A 22,790-nucleotide genomic window follows, 5' to 3' on the forward strand; every position below is an offset into this window, starting at 1 on the left:
TGGCAAGATACGGCAAAAAAAGAAAAAAGTATATTAGAATTAGGAACAAAAACACCATTATGTGTGGATCCTAAGCAAGTTCAGCTACCAGAGGATGGCAGCAGAAACTGGCAATGCCTCTGGCCAACAAAGGAGGCCTAAGCGTTAGCCTTGCAAATTCTAAAATACAAAACCCTCACACTCACATATCCCAAGTCCACCGTAAGGCTGCCCTCTCTCTCTCCAACATTTCTCAGTAGGCTAGATGTTTTTTTAGGAGAGATGCCAACTTCTCTCACAGAAATCTGACTCGTGGATGAACTGATCCAAGAAGCGATGCAAGAAACAAGTAGCACACTTTGACATCTGCACATTTCAGAACAGCCCATTACACAAAACAGGAAGCCAAATCATGGGTTTTAAAAATTGTTTTATTTGGGAAAAGTGCGTCTTACAAAAGGGCAGCTGCAAAATACAGAGACCTCTGCAACAATTACTGTTTAGTTTTTATCTTTTTTTCTTTAAGTGAAAAGAACGAGTGATATCCGAGGCATCAGAGCAGTAGATGGACACATCCGGGGCACCTCCAAGTTATTTTCAGGAAAGAGCAACAAAACGCAAAGCTAAAATTTCCGATCGAGGAATTCTTCTAACAATTTAACATTAGCTTATCTTCTGGATTACCACCCTCTCTTTCCCCTTTTAGTGGAAAAGCCTGACTTACTATACTGTCAACCAATGACTCCATTACAGGACACGCCTTAGAACGTAGTTTTGAATCTCACTGTCTAGCTGCAAAGCTTGGGGATGGAATGAGGCAAATACCCACAAAAAAGGAACACAAAACCTGACAAAAAAACGCCTCAAATGAGGACAAAAGTTTGTCAAAAAGTGCCTGGACTGAGAAGTCTAGGAGATCGTACATTAAACACAACTGTGGACCCAAGCCCTAGGTCGTGTTAACACATGGGATAACCAGGTAGTTTGCACTTCTGTGGCTAAGCCCATTTCTCTATTTATACAGAGCTAGCACTGCTCTATTAACAGCTACCAATAAACTGCTTTGTCCTTTAAGATCTATTTGCCACACGAGGCTGAAACCACTAAACCGAGTTTTTTCGCTAAGGCTACAAACACTGCATCTATGCAGGGATGGGAAGCTTGTCACGCACTCACACTCACATATCCCAAGTCCTTCAGCCTTGGGTAGTCAGCTTCCAACTCTGCATTATTTTCTTCCACTCCCATCTTATATGTGTTCTTTCACAGTTTTCCTATCACGCTAAAGACGGTAAAAATCTCAAATACATTCACACCTGGTTCTGGTTACCCAGTAGTAGTATTACTTGTGTGCAATGAAACAAAGAGACCAAAACCACAGGACGAGTGCACAGGGCAGGGGTGACAGGACAGAGACCAGACGGAAAAACACATGTGCAGATTTTACCAGAAACCAAGTACCCACCTCCCAAGTCTAGAGCAGGAGGCAGCTACTTGCTACAGTTCAGATCCTTCACCCATCACCCCGCTGCCTGGACCCCCCAAAGCAGGGGCCAGTGCTGATACTTCTGAACCCGGGGTCCTCCAAAATGAGTCCTGGAAATCCAGGCACGCTCCCCTCGAACTGTGTGGATCTGGTGGAAAAACGTGACGCGACAAACCTACACTAACTGTCTGACAGTTAAATTCATGTTACAAAAAAACTAACTTTCAGATTTATTTTTGTAACTTTTTCAAACAGAGAAAACAACATACTCCTTGGGGAAAGGTGAGGGGTTGAGAAGACAGGCCCTGGGTAAAAATGATTACGACAGCACCTGGAGTTGAGAGGCCTGCCTAGGAGAGCGGTCTGGGCGCGACCGCCACCCCCGAGGCCCGCTGCCGCCTGAGGCTCGGCAGACCAGTTCACGCGCCCCGCCGAGCTGCTATAGATCCAAGTCATAAAAATCTTCCAGCTCATCGTGAAACAAGTCCCACTCATCTTCAGAGTCTGTCAGCTCGTCGTCCCCACCTGCAGCCAAGAGCATAAGCAACATCTCGCCCAGCTCAAAGGTGACAACCTCCTCTTCATCGTCAAAAGGGTTGCCGTTCTCTCGTTCCTCGATGAGCTCCCAGAAGTGGTTCCTTCGTTGGGCCTGTAAAAAACAAGGCCGTGATAGGGGTGGCACTGCCGGGCAGCGTCTTCTAGGCTGTGGTTTCTAAGGCAAAATGTCCAGCACACCAGAGGGCATGACGAACCAAGACTTCTGATTTAGGGTTTCGACTTTTACCAACGCCTCCCCGCTGGTTACTCGGCACACCGTTTAGTCTAGAGCCTTAAGCGTTCTAGCTTTTCCTCTCATAGCCCTCCCGGTTTGCTGAGGTTGGTCTCCTCCTTTAATCCTCTAGGCTCTCGCTCCTAGACCTGGGCCTTCACCGTCCCCTGCCCCTATCTGTGCGGGCCTCAGGCTCAGCGTGTGGTATTTCCCCTCCTTTGAAAGAACAGTGAGAGTTACCCGGCATCTGCTTGATGTTCCCACTTTCTGTCTCTGTGGCTCCTCTCTACGGCCATCAGGGTACGCATGCTTGTAAAAACAGTTCCCTCCAAATGGGCAGCTCCCACGGCCTTCATCAAAATACCTGCACGCCTTGTTGCTGGAAAGGAAAATAGCGCAACCCTTACTCACGGTGGATTTCAGGTCTGTATTCGACTATCATCCGGGGTTTCTTTAAAATGGGGAGAGAACAGAACCGGTACGTCTGTTAATAGCCCTCCCCGAGGTGTGTTCTTAAACGTGTGTGCTATCGCATGAAAACACTGACTAGAACCAGAAACTGTTCAAGTCGAGCCGTTTAACAGCCCTAGAATCGCAGATCCAGCAGAGAAAGAACCTTCGAGAAGGCCCACACACAAGAATACAGTAAGACAACCATGACACAGACTCGGGATGAGGCAGACCCCATTCCCGGGGCGTTAGCCACAGCAGCAGTGCAGGCGTCATTGTAACACAGCCCCTGGGCGTGCACCCCAGCGACTGTGTTACAGCAAGATACGCACCGGGTAAACGTCATCGGGGTGACAAACCGTACTGGGAAGTAAAAGAAAGGGTAGGAAGGAGGTAGGAGTGTATAATGCAGCACTGTTTCTTTTCAAAGTGAGCCCAAGCGACACGTTGGGATCTGAGCTTGAGAAAAGGCTGCAGTGCTCATACCTCATTGCCTCCTTGTATTTCTGAATGAGTTTCTGCTTCTCTTCTTTCTCCTCCACCCAGTACTCACTTGGAATGACAAAGTTAGATGTGATCCGGCATTCTGGGCAGGACCTGGGAAACAATGAACAGGCTGCAATGCAAATTCCCCTTTACAGGCCCACTCTCCTTCAAGGACACACCCTGGTGTGTCACCTCCAGATTTAAAGACTTAACTGAAAGGCAAATGGGCACTTCCTGCAAGGGTCCCACACAACTGACCATTTCCTTTTTTTGTAAGTTCAACTCAATGGCTAGCCAGTTCGTTTAAAAAAATAACTTTAGGTTAAAAAAAACAACAACAAAAAGAAGACATTTCACACAGACTCCTTTTTCTTTCGTTTAAATAAATTTATTTCTTGTAACTTTGCTCTGTTTAGATTATGTAGTTTTTGTTCAGTTATGAGAACAATTTTTAAAGGATGGTGGAATATTGGCTAGCTTAATGGATGGAATAGGAAAGTGGAAAATGTAAAATGCCAGGAAACATACATTCAGAGCTAGATATGCTTCTTCTCTGAGCCTAAACTGGCTAATCCATTAAACACAATCTCCTCAGAAAAAAGCACGAAGATTCTACTAACTGATACATAGGGTTTTCCTTGTTCAAATAAAAGTAGATAATACCAACTAATCTAGAAGCTAGCTGAAATACAAAGAAGAACTCCCAATTAGAAGAATACCCCAGTTTCGAGATAAAATGCATGCATTTAAATGCGGTCCATCTGGCTGAAAGTTGGCACAAGATACTAAATTCTTCCCCAAAATAGAAAGCACAAACGAAGATTGGGGAGGAGTCTCACTTTATGATCTTGCTCTCAAATTGCTTAGCACTCCTCCACTTGCGAATACACTTGAGACAGTAGGTGTGGTTGCAGTTGGAGAGGATCCCGAAGCGGCGCTCGCTGGGGTTGGCTTTCTCGTAGACCACCTCCATGCAGATGCCACACACCATGTCCTTGCTGCGCTGCACCGCGAACGAGAGCTCCATGTCCTTCTCATGGGCCTCGATGCAGGACTAGAGAGTGGACAGAGAGGAGCAGTCAGGGCGTGGAATCATGAGAGACCGCTAAGAACTCCTGTTCAGAGAGCCAACTGAAAAGAGAACTGTTCCCAATGACATCAGAAACAGCTTTGTTTAACCAGGCGGTACAGGTGTGCGGATATCAAGGGACCTCACGATACTGTCAAGTCAAACTCTAAGGACTCAACTTCAGGAACTAAAGAATTACCTAGTTTTCTCTATCCTGCAACTCAACCCTGCAGTCACCCACATTACAGGCTGTTTTTCATATTGTTTGTTGATGTACTCATTTCTAGATGGAAAATGTAATTAGGATTAAGACTCTAATTTGCCACCTGTCAGAAAATAAGAATTAAGGAAACGAACATTTATTAGGTAACAATTATGTGCCAGGCATGTAAGCCTCACATCCAAAATAAAACAGTATTGAGATATATAATTTCATACCATATAATGCTTTCACTCAAAGTGTACAATGAAATGGTTTTCAGTACATGCAGAGTTATACAAACATCACCTCAGTCTGTCTCCGGACATTTTCATTACCCCAGAGAAACTCCAAATCCACAGTAGTCACGTCCCCTTAACACCCTCAGTTCTAGGCAACAACAAATCTGTGGATATGTTTATTCAGGGCATTTCATAAAAAAATACCTGGTCATTTGTGACTGGTTTTGCTCACTTGACTACATTTTCAAGGTTATCTATGTTGTAGAATATATGACTTTCATTTCTTTTTATTGCTGGTTAACATTCCACCGTATGGAGAGACCAGTTAGTTTTTCCGTTTATCAGATGACGGATACTTTGGTTGTTTCCACTTTGGAGCCATTATGAATAATGCTACGAACACTCAAGTACACGTTTCTGTGTGGACATCACATACTTTTTATTTTAAATGAGGTATAATTGACATAACATTAAACTACACATATTTTATTCTATAAAAAACATGCTAGTTATTATACCATGCTTCACCCCCACCCTCACAACCAAATTTATTTTTATTAAACAGACATGATTATGATTAGAAGCAAAATTTCCTCTAATCAGGTTTGCAATACAGTATACTCACAGATACAAATGGGCTTAAAATCATAGTCTGAAACAGTCATACACTGCTAATGAGAATGTAAAATGGTACAGTCACTGGGAAAAAGTTGCTCAAAATATTAAGCACAGAGTTACCATATGACCTAGCAACCTTAAGGTAATTAAAATGTATGTCCACAAAACTTTATACATGACTGTTCAGGGGATTATTCTTAATGGGCAAAAGGTGAAACAATCCAAAAGGAAAAACAAAATGTCACACAGCCATCCAGAGGATTATTATGTAGCCAAGAAAAGGATTAAGTACTGATACACACTAAAACATGAACAAATTCTGAAAACATTATGCTACTGTTTTAGCCAGTCACAAAAGGCCACATATGATTCCATTCATAGGAAATTCCCAAAACAAACAAAAAAATCCGTGGAGACAGAAAGTAAATGAGTTGTTGCCAGGAGCTGGAGGAAGGGCAGAATGCAGACTAAAGGAGTTATGTCCTAAATTAGAGAATAGTGATCATGGTTGAACTACTATGCAACTGTATTAAAAACCAATGAAATATGCATTTTAGAAGAGTAGGCTGTGTGGACCTTGAATTTCAGAAAAGCTATTGTTTTAAAAAAAGAAGAAAAGAAAAGGGGGGAGGAAAAAAAAAAAAAAAGCCCATAATCTGAGGTTCTAAAAGCCTAATTCCTGATAAAACAGTCAAGAATGCCAGGAAGGGAAACACTCCTACTTAAAGAAAACCATTTGATTCACCCACTGTCTCTTTGACATGAGCTGTCAATGCTGTGAAAGGGCAAAGACACTCTAACAGACGCCTGTTAGAGTGCATGCTTCCTTCCGACTTACTTTTATATGCTGTGACCTCTGGGCGGCATCCACGGGATGGAGGACCTGCAGCCCGCACATGTCACACGCGTCTCCGTGCAGGTACGCGCAGTTCTCCCCGTAGCGGCACTCCCCCACTGCAGCATAGGGGCAGAGCTGCTTCTTGGTCTCCACTGCACTTTGCTCCTTCTCCGCATCTTCCTTGGTCACTGAGCCCTGCAGGGGGGCTTCAGCAGAGGAAGGGGCAGCTGAAAAATGTTTAAGAGGGTGGTAAAGGTCCAAACGGTTAAGGCAGATACATGAACTAGTCTCGCTAAAGAAGATAAAAAGAACTTAAGAGAAACTCCAAAATAGTCTATTGAAACTAATCCCCCACTCTTGAAAGACATGAATGTCTTTTGCTACTAATATTTCCAGGATTAGCCTTGTTTAAAAAAAAACTTTTTAAAAAAAGCTTTTGAATGTATTTCAACTGTACTGATTAAAGGAGATAAAGATCCATTTTCAAAACATTCTACATTCATTACTACTGAAAGTCAAGAAGTTTCTTTTGCTCCATCTGTTTTTTTTTTTCTTTTAGGGTGACCTAATTTAAGAATATTAAGACTAGGCTAAATATGAAAATTGGAAGCAGGAAAGTTGTAAAACTCAGCTAATTGATAAAACACTCTCCAGCCTTCTTTTTTCTTCTTCAAAGATACTTACTCCGGCCACAGTAGGGCTGCCCTGGAACAAACTCGATGGCATTCACCCAGTCTTCTGAACCGGCTCCTACAGTTGCAAAGTTTGAATTTCTTGACTCAGCTTCGCCCATATTCATATCAACAGTCGGTCCAACTGATGAGAGACTTGAGGAAGCAGCAAGGGATGACTTTGCAGTTAGATCTGTAGCAGTTGCTTCTTCCTGTTTCAGTGGCTTGCTATGTTCATATCTTAAAAAGAAAAAATTTACAAAGTCAGCCATCACTGTATAACCAGAAGCCTCTAGATGGAATATACATTCCCAGTCTTGTCCTTGGGTTCTTGTGAATCATGTGGGAAATTGTTAAAAGGCAGATAGCTAATTTCTGAGTCTGGAGTAGAGCCCCTAATTTTGCATGTCTCTGACAAGTCCCCACAGGATACTAATGCCACTGGTCCAGGGACCAGTTTGAGCAGCAAGGCCATACAGATTCAGGGTTCTGCAGGTCAAACCGCCAATGTCACAACTATTTAAGTCCGTAACCGTAGTTCCAAAGCAGCCATGGCATTATCTAAACAGCTGTGCGTGACTGTGTTCCAATAAAACTTTACAAAAACAGCACCCAGTCACATGTACCCTACAAACCATAGTTCAGCCACCCCTGCTGTAGACCATCTATTACCCCTCAAATTCCACTCTTGTTAGGAGTTTCAGGAGTTGATAATTTATCGTTACCATGGCAACTCTGCAAAAAAAAGACTATGCAGCCAAAACTGACTGATTAAGCAAAGCAAGACTGACACTCAAATCCAACAAGTAAAAATGTGGGCCATTTTACCAATACATAAATTAAAATGCTCCCAATACTAAAAGGGAGAAACAGTGTTTATAAAATATGCAATGTGTATTTCCTTTTCTCCTACATCCATCCACTCACCTAGTTTTCTGAACTCTTACCCTGTGCATTTCCTGATTCCTTGTCATCTGTAAAATTATTGAACCTCATCTCCAGCCTTGCTGCCTGAAAGAATCCTCACAATTCTTAGATATTTTAGGCTGTGAAATTCACTCAGACACAAGAAATTAATGATGAACGTACTATTGGGTTGGCCAAGTTCATCTCAGTTTTTCCATAGCATCTTACAGAAAAAATGAACCAACTTTTTGGCTAACACAATCCATAAACTGTTATAATGTATAGTATGTATCTAGCAGTTCTTGAAATTAATTAACTCACTGGCAACACTAACCATGGGTCATCTGTGTTACAAGTGTCTGTGTTTACATCTAAAAGATAAAACATTCTAACTAAAGACTGCTCTTTAACATGGCAAACATTTGCTGAGCTGGTTTTTATCATTATGTTATCTCAAACCCTCCTATTTCAACTCTTAAGCATTAGGTAACCTACTTTGAGTATCCTGGTATCAGCCACAAAAGCCCAGTGCATTTATTCAAGGCTGGAATTATGAAGCTAAAGATCATGAATATGCTTTTTTGCTTGGACAGTCTCACTTCATCATCAAAAATATATTAGAGATGACGGACGTGTTAAGTAGTGTTCTAGCTCTAATGTGACTCCAAACCTGCCCTATAAAACAGAGCAGCCAGTAGCTGTATCTAATTATTTACACCTACATTCAAAACTCAGTTCCTTGGTCCTTGGACTAGCTACATTTTCAAGTGTTCAGTGGTTACACGTAGCTAGCAGTTTCTTTTCTGGGCAGCAGATAGAAAGCATTCATGCTATTATACAAAGTTCTACTGAACAGCATTGCTCTGAGGTTTTAGAGCTTTAGGGAACCTTAGAAATCTAGTCCCCAGTCCTCACATTTTAATTACTTTCACAGCCTTTAACTTAGAAAAGAACCCAGGTTTTGGAATTAAGATGCCAGCTTCACCAATGAAGATAGCCTTCAGGGCTTTGAGGAAGTTTTAAAGGATTAAGTAAAACTAAAATGTCAAGATGCGAAAGGGTCTAAGAACTAGTTTCAATGCCCATATTTTAGTTTCTGCTCTTTCTCCTTTGCCATACTCGTTTGAAGAATTTCAGAGTATATGACTCAAACATCTACTTAGAAAACAATTAGAATGCTCATCATCATCTATCAAATTGCAAATACGACAAAGTTGTTTTTTTAAAATATTTATTTGGCTGAGCTGGGTCTTCACTGCAGCATGTGGGATAGACCCAGGTGCCCCTGCATTGGAGTGCGAGGTCTTTGACACTGGACCACTAGCAAGTCCCACTCCAAAGTTTTTTGAAAGGAGTTCATTTTGGTTTTAGGGTAAGTTTATCAAGGAATCAACAAGGTATAATATTTTTGATAGTATAGAATATTAGCAAGAAGGTTCACATTTGTAAACAGCGCAGAATAGATCTCTATTAAATATACTTCTGAAGTAAAAATTTGTAAGTAAGCACCATGAAAGATAGAGCACAAGAAAGAACTAATAAATTAAGAAAGAAAAAGCAAGACTCCTATTCTGAAAGGAATTTGCTAAAAGCTAATGGTTCAGGGAAGCAGAGAGCTCTTCAAAGAATGAAGAACTGGCCAACTACAGGCCTCAGGTCAAACCCAACTGGAGCTAGGAATGGTTTTGGTATTTTTAAATGTTGGAAAAAAGATCGTTTCATGACATGAAATTAAATTTCAGTGTCCCAAAATAAAAGTTTCATTGGAACCTAGCCACACTATTAGCTTATGTATTATCTAGGGTTGTTTTTGTGCTACAAGAGACCATATGGCCTCCCTAGCTAAAAATATTAATTCTCCGGCCCCATACTGAAAGTCTGCCAGCCCTAGCTAATCATATCTACTGGATTCACAGTCATATTAGTGGCTTTGTTAACGTTATTAAATTAATTCTTTAATGAATTATCACAGAATCGCTGATCCTTTTTAGCCGAAGTGTTGAATGGGGGATTAATGCTGAGACAACACTGAAACCAATATTGTGTTTTCCTTTCATATCTTGCAAAGAGTACTCTGATACAGTTTCCAGTGAAGGAAGTTTGTTTAATTTTTCTTCTACACAAAAGAATAACACTTCTTCATCTTGTTGGCTTGCAATGCACACCACCCCACCCTTGTGAGGTTTGATATCTGCCTTTTAAGCTTTTAATGTATAGAATTCAGTGGGTCTACAGTGAAAACTCCTCCAAAGGGGAATTCCCTGGCAGTCCAATGGTTAGGACTCCACGCTTCCACTGCAGGGAGCAAGGGTTCAATCCTTGGTAGGGGAACTAAGATCTCGCACGCTGTCCAATCAAAACAAACAAAAAACTCTCTAAATGAAACAAGATCTACCATAACCATAGTTGTCAAAGGCAATCCTGTCCCTTTCCCAAGTGGGTGTTTAGAAACAATGACGTGGAGTTCTGTGGCACTTACTAAGGACGCTAAAGGAAATCAACCATGATTGGAAGGACTGATGCTGAAATCCAATATTTTGGCCACCTGATGTGAACAGCCAACTCATTGGAAAAGACCCTGATGCTGGGAAAGATGGAAGGCAAAAGGAGAAGGGGGTGGCAGAGGATGAGATGGTTAGATAGCATCACTAACTCTATGGACATGAAATTGAGCAAGCTCCAGAAGATGGCAAAGGACAGGGAGGCCTGGTGTGCTGCAGTTCATGGGGTCAGAGTCGGACATGACAGAGACTGAACAAGAAGGATGCTAGATTTTGGACAACAGTCCTGAGCAACAAAGAACTGGGGCCTCACTAAATAACAGAGCCCTGTCACACAAAATGAATACAGCAACACTTCTGAATTGCTGGAACTAGGGTATTATCTTTCATTTATAAACTACTGCCTTTATGAGGAGTTAAATTATTTGAAATCCCTGGACATCGGTCAGGTTGTATAACAAGGTCCCTACATAAGAGATATTTCCCCCACCTCCAATGTCAAGTTTCTACCTTGCATGTACTGGAGTATTTATTTCATCTATTAAAATGTTATGTTTCTCAAAAAAAAAAACAAAACCCTACATAGTAAGAGTGAAAAGTAGGCTTAATCCCCCAAGTCAATTTTTAACAAGGAAACAGTCCTGGAACAAGCCCATAAGACTCCTTCCTTAGCTATTCTATAATCAAGCTCTTAATAATCACCTGTATCAGCCAAACAGTTGTCACCAAACTTTCCTCTCAGGCACACTATTAGGATATAGGTTTCTCTAATTCCTTTCACTTTATCCTAAGAGCTCTAAAGCCAGCTCAAATCAGGATCATTCTCCCTAAAAGGGAGCTGCATACCCTTACTAAAAAGAAAACTAAAATTGTCTCCCACGAGGAAGCCCACTCTAAATACAGAGTTATGCAGAAGATGAGTTTCTATACTGTTGTCCCAAGGAGAACACAGAATGCTGTTGGGGCTGGCAGAGGTCCCTGAAAAATAAGCTGATTTAACACAAGAGATTTAGCTCGGGTTTCTTCAGTTTAACCTTATTTCCCAAACATTTCAGCTGTACGGTCCAATCAGAGGGGTACCTCTTCTGAAATAAGAGGTTCATCTGTTACCAGCCATACTCATCCACAGTCTATATTCTATCTCTCTGCTCAGCACCTCAGAGTCCATCTCCACTCTCATCCATGTTCAACTCCTCTCTCTCTATAGTTGATAAGGTCTCTGAACTGACTGCCTAGTCAAGGAACACAACTGCCCTGCAATTAAGTTGGACCATCCTACTACAAAGGAGCAATCGCTCATTTCCGGTAGGACAGATTTGTAACTTTTGCCCTCTTTAATATTGTGACTACAAAAGAGATATCTGGGTTCTTTAGTTTTAGTTTTTTTTCTTTTGGGGGAGTGTCATTTTTTTCCTTTCCAGCAAAACTGCAAAAATTTAGCAGAGGGCAAAATGACAGACCACATGGAAAGAAACTTTTCCTTTTTCTCTCCTCTTAACTAGATTTCCTAGTAAAAAAGATCTGAGGTAACCTAAGATCAATATATCCTGCTCATCAATAATTTCTTAGTCTTTTGAACTCTAAGCATTTGAACCCCAATGGCTGACACAATTCTTTTCTGCTAAAACTGGATATGACATTGTCAAAATATCTTTTCTAGTGATGGTCCTCCCTTCAACAGGTATGGCCCAATTTCCTTCCCCTTGTCCAGTGACTTGCTTGCAATAAACAGAATATAGTGGAAGTGACAGCCTGCGACTTCTCAGACTAGGCCATAAAAAGGCATTGTTGCTTCAGCCCTGATGTCTCTCTTGAATCACTTACTCTGGGCACAAGTTAATGTGAGAACACTAAAGCAACCCAAGGGAAATGTCTACCAGGAGAGGAACTAAGATATATGAGTGAGCCATCTTCAAAGTGGTCCAGCCCCCACTCAAGACTTGCAGAGGATGGCAGATGCTGGCAGCCCAGCTGAAATCTCGGCTGCAATTTCTTGAGAGCCTGAGCTAGGACCACTCACCAAGCCACTCCCAGATTCCAGACCCCAGCAACCATGAGATAATAAATATTTACTGTTTCCAAGCTGCTAAATTTCAGGGTAATTTCTTTAACATCAATAGAAAACTAATACTACTAGGTATTTTGTAAACTAGCTCTACCCAATGGCTAGCAGAACCCACTGTTGCTGAATTACAATTTGATAAGACTATGGTGCCAATTCAATGAAGGATAGAGTACTTAGCAGCTGACCTCTCTTGGTTCTCCACCATTCTAGGAAGCCAGACACTGCTAAAGCATTTTCCATAATGTCAGCTTATAATTTAGTCTTGCAAGCTCAGGTGGTTTAGGGAAGTTTAGTTGGAATGACAAGCCCTCTTAAGTAGTAACCTAATACACTGTCCCAAATGCCTATGATCCCATTTTCTCTCCATAATTCTATCTAAAAGAGAACTGAAACCAGTCCCAACTGGTCAAACATGCACCTTATTCTTGGTCTTGAAGAGGAAATACCATTAACAAACATGCCTTCACCACACTTTATTCCTAGGTTTGCCCAACATGCTCCTCAGGCACTACTTAAACTAAATATTACAAACACATTGTGTAAATATAATAATACATTCTTTCCAAGTGAGAGATCTATCTATTGGAGAGATGAGAGAGAGATCTATCTATCAGAATGTGCTAACATTCCTAAGTGAAGTGAAGTCGCTCAGTCATGTCCGACTCTTTGTGACCCTGTGGACTGCAGCCCACCAGGCTCCTCCGTCCATGGGATTCTCCAGGCAAGAATACTAGAGTGGGTTGCCATTTCCTTCTCCAGGGGATCTTCCTGACCCAGGGATCAAACCCAGGTCTCCCGCATTGCAGGCAGACACTTTAACCTCTGAGCCACCAGGAGGAGAACTTTTTGAAGTACTATTCAGGGAATTCCGACAGTCCTGTGGTTAGGACTTAGCGCTTTCACCGCCATGGCCCACATTCAATCCCTGGTCAGAGAACTAAGATCCTACAAGCCACACAGCAGTACTACTTTAAATCGATTATTTACAAAGCTGTTGGAATTTCATGTTTTACTCTCAGTTTTTTCTCCCAACCTCTCCATCCACCCCAAACAAAACTAAATTGGAAACAAACTCTTACCTGCAGCGGTCTCCATAAATACAGTACCCTCGCTGAAAATACTTGCACACTACACCATATGGACTGTCAGAGAGGTCGTGTGAGTAGCGACAGTTATCTCCTTCCTTACAAACCCCATGCATGAAATACCTGTGAGACAAAGAACCACAAGTTGGATTACAAGCCAGTACTCAATTCATGACTGATACATTCTCTTTTGTTTTTTTTTTCTCTCTCTCTTTTGTTTTATTATTATTATTATTATGTATTTTGGTTGCACTGGGTCTTTGGTGCAGTGTGCGGACTTAGATCTGGCATGAGATCTTAGTTCACCAACCAGGGATTGAACCCAGGCCCCCTGCATTGGAAGCATGGAGTCTTATCCACTGGTAAGTCCCCATGGCCAATATATTCTACCACTAACACACGAGTACTAACTCTATACTAGCAATATATTCTTTTATATTCTTTGTACACAAACATGAGAAGCAAACACAAAGAAAGTTGAACTAGACCATATGATCAGAAAATTATCTATAATGGTACCACAGGAAGGCTGCCTGTAGACAGAGGCACCAATTTAAACTTTGAAGTCATCCTTAATCCTGTCTCTACAGGTTGTCTGACCACTGCTCTCAATTTACAGTTCTACAGATAGCTTGTTTTCCACTAACTTTAGCCGTAATTTTTATCTGCAGCTTTATCTGTAAAAAGGAAAAAGAAACAATGTAAACTGGAACAGATCAGACTATTGTATATTTCAGTTCTCTGAGAAACCATTTTAATTCTTTAAAAGCCACATGTGAGAACATAAGTAACATTTGTTCTCTCCTTCATTTAGCACTCTTGTTCCTCTGTCTTACAGGGGAACATGTGTAGCTAACTAGAAATTTCCAAAAACTGAGTTTGACTCAGTTTCTAAGAAGACTTGGGAATTTGCTTTGTTGTTGTTCTGTCACTAAGTCGTGTCCAACTCTTTTCGGCCCCATGGACTGCAGCACACCAGGCTCCCTTGTCTTCCACTATCTCCCGCGGTTTGCTCAAATTCACATCCATTGAGTCGGTGATGCCATCTAAACATCTCATCCCCTTCTTTTGCCTTCCATCTTTCCCGGCATCAGGGTCTTTTCCAATGACTCAGCCCTTCGCATTAGGTGTCCAAAGTACTGGAGCTTCAGCTAGAAATGCAATTTTGGACACCTTCCCTTTGACAGACTAAATTGAAAATGGGGCCGGGGCCAAGCAGAAATCTGAAGTAACAAACCGATCAGGGAAGTGATAGGGTCTTATTTTTTGTAGGTAACTCTGATAAGTAGAACCCACCCCCCCAATCCTCCCTCTCATTATCTCGCTGACTTGGTCTCTTTCTCTTGAACAGAATTATGAAGATTTAATTTTGGCAAGTCATAACTGCCCAAATATGCATTTATGTACAGCTGATATGCGCTTTCCATGTGGCTCAGTAGTGAGTGATAAAGAATCCACCTGCCAGTGAAGGAGACACCTTGGATCAGGAAGATACCCTGCCTGGAGTAGAAAATGGCAACCCATTCCAATATTTTTGCCAGGAAAATCAAATGACAGAGGAGCCTCATAGGCTACAGTCCATGGGATCACAAGAGTCGGAGAAGAGTCAGACAACACAGCTGGTACAGAGTAAGGGAAAGTGCCTAATTCCTAGGTTTAAGTGTCACAGTTATCTACAGATGGAAGGTAGAATAGCAGGAAGTACCCCACTGGTCCACTGGATTGAATGATGTATAGAAAAGAGATTCAGTCACATTTACTTAAAGAAGCCTTGAAGAAGGCTGCTTCAAATTGAAAGGTGAAAGCTTCTATTCAGATTACTGGCAAATATATACCTTCTATGTAAAGGCAGAAAGAAAAAAATGTAACATCTTGATAGGAAAAACTGTAATTAGCAAGATCCTAAAGTACCCAAGGGTTTCAGTCCATAAGGAAATGTAAGACTACAGTAGCAGGAAGTCAAATTCTAATTGTAATTAACCTAATTTCAACTGTTTTCAGGCTTAACAATCTAACAAGGTCTGAACTTTTGCACAACTATAGGGCAACTTTCTGCAAGCTTTGAAGCTGTCTGAGCACCACCTACACAAATCTTAGTTTCCCCTGAGATTTAAAACTTAAAAATAAATTTAAAAAATGAGCACGTGTTCAGTAAGTAGCAATTGTATAACGTCTTTGCTGGTACTCATGTTCATTTCCACATCTCTCCCCAGTCCCGGCAGACAAACACCCTGACTACATTTGTTTCCAAGGTGCACACTTAACCAATCAGTTAAGAAAGACTAAGGCAACCAACAGGGAAAGAAGACCTGGATGTCATGCCGTAAGATTTTAAGCAACTGGAGTAATTTAGCCAGAAGACAAAGGAGTAACCTCCAGCACTACTCCTGGCAAAGTAAATATATGTGGTAAGTTACGTCATAAATCTGACTCAGTGTGAGGACTGAGAACTAGAACTATTCAGCAATGGCATAACCCCCTGAGATCCAGAACTAGCAGCACCAAAGGAACTCAAGCAGACACAAGATCACCTGATACTGTGACATCAGTGGAAACACTAGGATACAAGCCCTAACTAGTCACTGCCAAAAACTAAGCATTATTTTACAGGGGCATTTGGTACATACCGTCTGGGTTTCTGGTTTGTTTTTCATGCCTTTTTTCCTCTCAGTCTTCACAGTGATATCCCTCCTTACCAACCCATCTCTATGTCTAAGAGATTATGACATGATAGTGTAAGTTACAACAGAAAGAGGAAAAAATGTCAACTCTTCCAAGAATTTCTCCCATTACAAAACCAATCAAGACACAAGCACTTTTCTTTTTTATTCCACCGCCAAGAGCCATCACCCAAATTCATCTTGATGACATTGTCCAGGCTGAGCTTGCCTTTGCTGTTAGAGGCTGGGCCACAGGATTTCTACGCTTCCTTCCGCCTTGAAGATTCCATGATGCCAACCAGACATTGTCCAGTAATAAAGACAAATACAACTGACTAGAATCCCTGACTGTGTACCTCCTGGAAACCTAAGCACTTTTACCAAGATACATACAAGAAACCTCAACAGCTTGTGAGGGTACAAGAGAACCAAACAAGACCCTCAGAGTACTTATAGGTAGGCATCTGGGATTGTTGAGAGAAATCACAGAATATTAAGTATGTTGGCATTTAATCACTTAATCTGCTGTGACATTTCTTACTTTGTTACTTAATTCTTGACAAGTACATGTACCCTGGGCTTCCCCTATTTCTCAAACCAGACTGTAAATTCCTGGTGTTTAAGAACCAGGGTTTATTCTGCCTTTTATCTTCTAAAGGACCTGTACTCATAATATTTAGCAATGTCTAAATTCAAAATTACAACTTGCAAGTTACAATTTCATTGTTTTAATCCCCCACATTCAGGAAAACTAGAAGCAACAGCATTTCTATTTTACAGAATTCCTCTAATAAAAGTTATCAGAACAGCCTGGTGGGGGCAGCATAACACAGTTCTTTGGGAAAACTATATCTAGGTTTTTAAGCTGTGAAATTAACACAATAAGATAGAATTTTTAAGAGAAATATTTAGAAAAGACTAACCAACAAGAAAATACAGAGGATTCTGAGCAATTAAAAACAAATTTCCAACATCCAAACAACTTCTAAGGATTACACCCTTGAAGAAAATAGCCCTAGTCAAATTCCTAGATACAAGGGGAAAAGAGACTCAAAGTAGAACACAGCACTATCTTGAATTCTCTTCAAAGGACAGTTTGCTATCAAACACAAAGCAAATATTTATCATACAGTGCATTCCTGCCTTTCCTTCAACATCTAGCTCTATGTCTCCATTGTAAGCACAAATACTTATTTATAGAATAACTGAATGAGGTTAGTCCCAGAAAGATATACATACCAGGCACTGAATAAAGCCCTACAGATAAAATGATAAAATAGGGCCCCTGTTCTCAAAAATCTCAAAGTTCACAATAAATGAATGAATATATATCTGGTATTCCCCTAGACAAAGCAGAAAGATTTTTAATAGATCATGTTAGTACTTAAACTGAAAGTAATGTCAAGTATTAAAACCCAAGACTTATCAATTAGTCTGTACTTTTTTACTGGATAACAGTTTCAAGTAAAAGCTATAGGTTGCTTTATATGAAAAACAACGATGGCATGTCTAACCCTGTATCTGATAAATATATTAATCTATTAGGGTTCATGTGCAAGAAACTCACGCTGGTCCTGGAGTGATCTAGAATATTTCAGAAACTCAAAGATCTAAAGGTAGGCAAAGAGGAATTGATTAGTGTAGAGAGCTGTTTTGAATTCTAATGACACTGGTAAGGAACTAGCAAAGGGGAAGTAGATCAGGGGAAAGTTTCTAACAGAGAGGAAAGTAAAGTGCAGATGTGACAATGCATTCTCTGCAGACCTGAGGTGACCTCAGACACAGCACAACAGGATAATAATGAGACAAGTAATATAAAGTAATGCCAAGCTAGTGATGGGTATTCAAAGCCAAACAATAACTGACATTAGAGTCGGTGTGTATTGAAAAAATTAAGGCACTGCATGGAGTTCTTAAAGAATCCACATATTAAAGGACGATTATTCTCAGTGCATGCAGACAGACTGGAACTGCAGGGTAAAAGGCTAGAAAATTCAGGAATATAAAGATTACACTAGTTTATTTTAAAAGATTCAGCTAGCACATGTAAATCAATTGCAGCACTGCAGAGAAAACAAATAACAGACTCAAAGATCTGGTTCCATGAATAGGAATTTTTAAATTCTCATTCTTTGGGATACTGCAGGAGTATTCTCAGATCTACAGATAACTGAAAAAAGCTACCTAAAACAGCTTTTATGCTTTCTCTATCCCGTTATTGAAAATAATTAAGTTTACCATTCATGTCTTAAATTTATCATATTAAGCACTGAGAACGCTTCACCCCTGTTAATACCAGGACACTGAGTTTTGTATATTAAAAATATTTTCAAGTATTGATATCTGCATATAAATTACCCCACCTAGGTGAATAACGGCGTTTCAACTGATTTTTTCAACCGACAGAAAAACAAAAGCTTCTAGTCGCTTACTGATCACTTAAGAAAAAAACTCAAGTACGACATCCAATTAAATGCCCTTATCGTAGACGCACAGCCACACGTCCGCATAACCGTCCTCTACTAATCACTTATTTTTTTCAAATATGTTCATCTCACATCCCAAACCCAAAACAAAATCCGTCTCCCTGCGGAGCGACGAGTTCCCCGACTCCCTTAAGACGCGTGGACTTGAAAACAAGACACCTTCCAGCCGGTGGGGGAACGGGAATGCCAGTTCGTAACACCTAAGGCGGTGGAGAAGACCCCCCGGGCCGGCACTCGGTTCGGAGACAAAGCTCAGAACCGCCCAGCCCGGTAACACACAAGAGTAGAAATCACAAAAGCTCCCCGCTCCGGGCGGGGCCCGAGAGAGCCGGGAAGACGTTACAAACGGATGACACGGCGGCGGGGCCGCCGGCCGGGCCCCGCTTCTCGCCCGCTGGCCCGCGGCGGCGATCCCCGGCCCGGCAGGGCTGCGGGGAGGCGGGCTCCGGGCCACACCGCCAAACCCCTTTTGGAACCGGCGAGCTCGCAGGCCGGGGGTTGGGGTGGGGGGATCGGCGACAATAAAAGGAGGGAGGAGTCAGCCCACCTCTCTCCCCGCGCGCGCCGCGCCGCTCGGCCCGGTGCGGGGAGGCTGCGGGCGGTGCGGCGGCTCCGCAGCGGGGCCGCGCGCCCGGGCCTCGGCGGCCGGCGGGGGTTGACGCAGCGCGGCGACCGCCGGGACCGCAACGCCGGCTCGCCTCCCACCTCCGCCCGCCCCCGCCCGGCCGCCCGCCCCCTTCCTCCGCGGTCTCGGTCCCCTCCCCGCGCCCGGCGCCGGCCGCTCTGCGTCTCACCTGCAGGTGACCTGCTTAGTCCAGCCGCCGCCGCCGCCGCCGCCGCCGCCGCCGCCGCCGCCGCCGCCGCCGCCGCCGTCGCTGCCGCCTCCCCCGCCCCCCGCCCCCGGGGACAGCGAGGTGACTGCGGGGATAGGGGTGGGGGAAGCCGCTGCCGCCGCCGCCGCTGCCGCTCCTGCTCCTGATGGTGTGGCTGTTGTTCCGGGAGCTGCAGCCTCCGCCATTACTGTTTATCCCACACAGCAATGGCGCCGGAACTTCCGGGATCACATAATTCCGGTCCGGCCGCGGAGAGGAGAAGGCGGCCAGGCGACGGGTAGGGAGGGGAAGGACACTGAGGCGCCCGCTCGCTCGCCTCGGCCCCGGAGTCGCGTCGACTAGCGCTCTCGCCGCTCGAACTGCTGGGCCGGGGCCCGAGCACCCACCCCGGCCCGCCCCCAGGGCCCTCTGATTGGTGGACGAGTCGGCTCCGCCCGGGAGGGGCGGGGCGAGGGCGGGCTCTCCCAGGTAAGTGCCCACCCCCGCCCCACCTACTGCCCCCAGGTTCCACGCCTAGGGAACCAAAGTCCTCATTTCAAGGGCACTCACCTCGAGGAGTCCTTCCCAGCAGAGGCTGGTGCAGTGGAGAGGCGGAACTGGGATTGGGGTCGGCGGGTCCTGGGTTTGAATCCAGACTTTCCTGGCTCTACCAGTTAACATAACTACGAACTTGGCCCGGATACCCATTCTCTCTAGCCTCAGTTTCCTTATCCGAGTAGGCTTTATATGTGGCAATTCACTGAGCTTTTAGTGCCTGGCCAGACTAAACACTTTTAACAAATGTTCTCTCCTGTTCTTCTCAACCCAAGAAAAAAGCAAGGTGGCTAAAGCAAAGGCTGTGCAGTCAGCTTGTGTCCCTTAACCTCTGGCCATCGCTCATTCCTAACAATGTAGTTTTGAGTCAGTTAACTTACCTCTTAGTGTTCCTCCTCTCCGTCTGTAAAATAAAAAATAATTTAAAAATAATAACAGGACCTACCCCCCCAGAGAGTCTTCCCTGGTGACTCAGATGGTAAAGAATCCGTCTGCAATGGAGGAGACCTGGCTTCGGTCCCTGGGTCAGGAAGATCCCTGGGTTGGGAAGATCCCCTGAAGGAGGGCATGGCAAACCTCTCCAGTATTCTTGCTGAGAGAATCCGAATGGACAAGAGTCTGACGGACCACAGTCCATGGCGTCGCAAAGAGTCGGACACGACTGAGCCACTAAGCACACCTCTCTGAAGCACAACATCTCTGAAGATGATTGTGAAACTTATTAAAGTTCATGTAAAACCCTTAACAGTGTGCTTCACTACAATTTTAATAGATATTGAATAATAAAAGCTGTCTGAAATATCCCAGCTTCAAAGAGTTATTTCTAAAACTAGGAAAATTAAAAAGTATTTACTCTTACCTCCCCGTTAATGCCCTCGGTCCACTCAGATGCTGCATACTAAATCGTGACCGGTTTTCATAAGCCCTTAAATTTGCTTTTTTACATAATCTCTTTACCTTGAGAAAGTGAAAATCCATCCCACTGATAATCAGACCACAATGTACCCAACAGACACAAACCAGGACAGTGGCAAAGCCAACAAAAAACAATGTTTCCCTCAAGGCCACAGCATGGCTACAAAATGACTGACAATCCCCTTTTGAGAAAATGCAGCATTTTACTAATGACTTGCCCAGCCCGGCTTCATTTCTCCCTCCACTACCGAGTCCAAGCTCAATCCGCTTGCTGATGACAGGCCGATAAACTGGGAGATGAGGTGTAGAGGCCAGGAATAGGAAAGTATCACCTGTGGACCGCGGTGATAGCAGACTAGGCCCCTGAAACACCATCCTATGGGGGCCTGGATGCCCGTATCTTTTATAGAACAGGGAGAGACTGGAGGTGAGGAAGTAAAGTAGCTTTATCTTGCAAAATAGGAGGGGCTGTGTTAATCACTTTTTTTCTTGCAGCCATTGACAGGTGGGCATGGTCAGATGGTCTCCTAGTGAGTGGAACCAAGCCACCTTAGTTTAACTTTCAGCAGAGGGCAGGGTTCCCTGAGGCAGGCCATAATGTATGATTATAACAAGAGCAGTGACAATCAAGGTTTAAGTCAAAGAATCAGATCCAACATGGAGTCAGACTTGGCTCTTCCCTGTTACCTGAGCACCCAAAGATTTATAAGATACCCAGTTCCTAAACTGCTGCACCTCACAACAGCACCCAGCCCAGAGCTGGTCTTCTATCTGCTTGTGCTGTTATCCAAAAAGAGCTTCAATCCTGTGAGAAGCCCCTCCTTACTCCCTTTTCCAAGATGCCCACCTTCCTCCCCCATGTGGCCTCCCCTGCTGCAGCAAGTCAACCTCTTTGTTGGACTACAGGTGTGTTCCTGTATCTGTTAGGGTTTACCTGTTAAGTAACATTTTTCTCGGGGCGGGGGAGGGGGGGGCAGGGGACACACACTGCACTGCCTGAGAGGTCTTAGTTACCCCACCAGGAATCGAACTTGTGCCCCTACAGTGCAATTGCGGAGTCTTAACTACTGGACTGCCAGGGAAGTCTTTGCTCTATTTTTTATTGCATAGTTTTCACCTTCTAATTACTACAGAATTTGCTTTTTTTTTTTTTTTTTTGATCTGTTTCTCCTAGCTAGAATATAAGCTCTGTAAGGCCAGGGATCTTTGCCTATTTTGTTCTGCTATATCACAAGTCTCTAGAACTGTGTGCAGCATATAATAGTTGCTCAATAAAATATTTGGGCTATGGGTGAAAGAATTCTCTGATGTTAGAAAAGTTACTATGCCTTGTTTCACCATCTATACCAATAGGAATAATGATGTTTGTCTTATTGGGAAACAAAACAAACAGTCATCTCTTTCTCCAGGAGAACATTTTAGCACAAGGGCAATCTGTGCATTTCTTCACACACAAACATTTATCAGTGATTCTGCTGAGCCAATGCTACCCAAACAGGTTATATAGGAATCATGAGTAAGTTTTAGTGCTTGAACATAGTAGCCATGTGACACTGGGCAAATTCCTGCCTTAATTAAGGCAGGTGAAGTAAGTCTAGTAGTACACCTTCCTTATAAGTATTTAATGAGTTTAAATACATATATATATATATGGCTCAAGGAACAGTCCTGGATGTAGTAACCGCTAGGTAAGTGTTTTCTATTGTTTTCATTGATGTTGTTATATGATAGCAAAAAGGGTTGCCAGATTTAGCAAATAAAAATACAGGATGCTCAGTTAAATTTGAACTTCAGATAAATAACAAATTGAGTTTCAATGTAAGTATAATCCCAAATATTGCATGGGATATATACATAGAGCATTAGCTGTTTGTCTGAATTTCCATTACAACTCAGAATCCTGTATTTTATCTGGCAGCCCTACATCAGAACAATACTTGGAGCTTTTCAAAGGCCTTTTGCCCACCTTGTCTGTTTTGTTTCACAATAAGTTTTTGA

General features: G+C 42.9%; 1 protein-coding gene across 8 annotated transcripts; it reads right to left on the bottom strand.

Annotated features, from left to right (window-relative positions):
• Nucleotides 1-392: 392 nt before the first annotated feature.
• MKRN1 (makorin ring finger protein 1) lies at nucleotides 393-20,772 on the bottom strand. Of its 8 annotated transcripts, XM_024990654.2 has the most exons (9): nucleotides 18,670-18,952; nucleotides 15,992-16,076; nucleotides 13,359-13,487; nucleotides 6,821-7,047; nucleotides 6,137-6,363; nucleotides 4,010-4,224; nucleotides 3,171-3,281; nucleotides 2,475-2,613; nucleotides 393-2,114 (listed from the first exon to the last, which is right to left on the bottom strand). In XM_024990654.2, the coding sequence occupies exons 3-9, from the start codon at nucleotides 13,478-13,480 to the stop codon at nucleotides 1,905-1,907; spliced, it is 1,251 nt and encodes a 416-aa protein (XP_024846422.1). In that variant the 5' UTR covers nucleotides 13,481-13,487; nucleotides 15,992-16,076; nucleotides 18,670-18,952; the 3' UTR covers nucleotides 393-1,904.
• Between the last annotated feature and the right edge of the window lie 2,018 nt (nucleotides 20,773-22,790).

This window comes from Bos taurus, chromosome 4 (genome assembly GCF_002263795.3).
Source record: "Bos taurus isolate L1 Dominette 01449 registration number 42190680 breed Hereford chromosome 4, ARS-UCD2.0, whole genome shotgun sequence".
Classification (NCBI taxonomy): Eukaryota; Metazoa; Chordata; class Mammalia; order Artiodactyla; family Bovidae; genus Bos; species Bos taurus.